Raw genomic sequence first — 1,888 nt, 5'->3', positions numbered from 1 at the left:
CAAGATGGGCAGATATCACTAGCCACATTTTATAGGTGAAGAAACTGAAGCACAGACTGAAAGAAACTGACCTGGCCAGGAAAGGCATTATACTTAGAAAGAGATTAACAATTAAGTGTACCAAGATTCTCCCCCCTCCTCCCCACACTAATGTCACCATTTAACACAGACAGCAATGAAAGAAAATACCTGTATTTCCATAGCTTTTTTGAGCCCTAGATCTTGCAGGTCTGAAAACATAATTTTCTTTATATTACCTTCTGTTCTGACAACATCCACAGGAGATAAGTTACCCTATTTAGAAATGAAAATTGTTTATTTAATTAGGGTATTCTAAATATTACCCTCTTGTTGCTGTTCAGGGAACAAACTCCTTAAAATCATTTATGGAAAAATTTTCCACATGCGTTTAAGTTCATTTTCAGGGAGATCCAGCTCATAAAAAGTGCCCAAGTCACTTCTGACAGTGAAATTTAGCCACTTTTGAGAATTTCAGAGTAAAACTAAAAAGCGGTTTAGCTATATTACTGCAACATGAAAGCACGAACTAAAGAGAAAACCAAAAGAAAGAAATTTATGATATAAAAGTGCTGCCTAGAAACACTTGGAAATGCAAGGCAAGAGATTGCCTCAAAATTCAGCTGTATTATCTTTGATACACTTCTAAAGAGGACTGCATTAAAGAAATACCTTAAAATAAACTTTATCCAACAGAACCTACCCACAAAGCCCCAAACACTAGCTAAATATCTGAACTAACAGGGGTTAGCATACCGATAAAAGGACAGCTATGGGTAATATTTCTAAATTTGGCATTTTGACCTTAGAATTTTTATAATGGGACACCTACAGCATATGATTTTGTTCTAAATAGGATCCAGCAAAACTGAAATCCATATTTTACACTTATTAAAAAACTATAGTTTAAATCAGTAGCAGGCACTTACGAACACTGTTGCCCTAATCTTGACTGCAGTTTGTTAAATTTCTATCCCCTTCAGTAAGATTTTCAACATACAGTAAGGTATCACTAGGGTAGATCTATTATCTGCAATAAGCTTTTCCAAATGAAATTCAATCGAAGTAACGTTAACATGTTATACCTTAAAATCAACCTTTTTCTTTATTTCACCAGGTGGCTTGGCATTTTCTTCATTTTTTTTAAAACTGAAATAAAGTATTTGATTAAAGTCACATTAGTATTTAAGTCGGGGTGAAAAGCCAACTTAGTAAGTTATTTACACAATCAAATAAAAAGGAAGTGCCAATCCTCATCCCTTTCTGAAAAGGAAGCATGCTATTTCTCACTCACGTAGCAGTCGGTTTTCCCCTCTCTAACTCTTCATGTACACCAGAATCCCAAAGACTTCCAAACATGCAAAGTCAAGGCTTCTCCCCCGCCCCGCCACAACTATTGCGTAAATGGTTACAGTAATGAACATCAAATAGTAGTTAACATGCTTTAAGAGCTTATTGTAAAGTATGCTTTCCAGGTCCATTTTCAGGACAGGGCTCAATTAGGATAAATTAATGTTTTAATCATGGGCCACCTCTTCTCACTAGGAACTTCAAGTATGGCAAAGCCATTTCCACTGAAGTCCATAGCAAAAACTCCCATAACTTGAGATTATGTTGCCAAGCAGATTCTCCTCTCTTCCACAAACAAAAGTTACACAATATAAGCACTAGTTCCTTTTGATGCTATTTGGTTAGGAGAAACAAAAGATAACATTATGGAGATGTTATGATGGTGGTTGCAAGATCTCTAATCACGTAAAGGAATAAAATACATCTTAATCTTCCAAAGTTTCAATTGAAACTGAAGTCATACACTCATTTGTAAAATACAAAAAAAGTTTTATGCCTAACCTTTAGAACACAACATGAA

General features: G+C 35.2%; 1 protein-coding gene across 2 annotated transcripts in view; it reads right to left on the bottom strand.

The window, feature by feature from the left end:
• Positions 1 to 1,888, bottom strand: part of TDRD1 (tudor domain containing 1) — an 85,399-nt gene that overhangs the window by 59,387 nt on the left and 24,124 nt on the right. For both annotated transcript variants that reach the window (XM_019502860.1, XM_019502861.1), the window contains exons 6-7: positions 1,104 to 1,167; positions 190 to 294 (exon numbers count right to left, since the gene is read on the bottom strand). In XM_019502860.1, coding sequence (XP_019358405.1) covers positions 190 to 294; positions 1,104 to 1,167 — 169 coding nt within the window. The remainder of the gene's footprint in view (positions 1 to 189; positions 295 to 1,103; positions 1,168 to 1,888) is intronic.

The sequence above is a fragment of the Gavialis gangeticus genome, unplaced genomic scaffold (assembly GCF_001723915.1).
Source record: "Gavialis gangeticus isolate Ggan-Ray unplaced genomic scaffold, GavGan_comp1, whole genome shotgun sequence".
In the NCBI taxonomy this organism is placed as follows: domain Eukaryota; kingdom Metazoa; phylum Chordata; order Crocodylia; family Gavialidae; genus Gavialis; species Gavialis gangeticus.
This window is presented reverse-complemented; position numbering and strand designations above follow the sequence as displayed.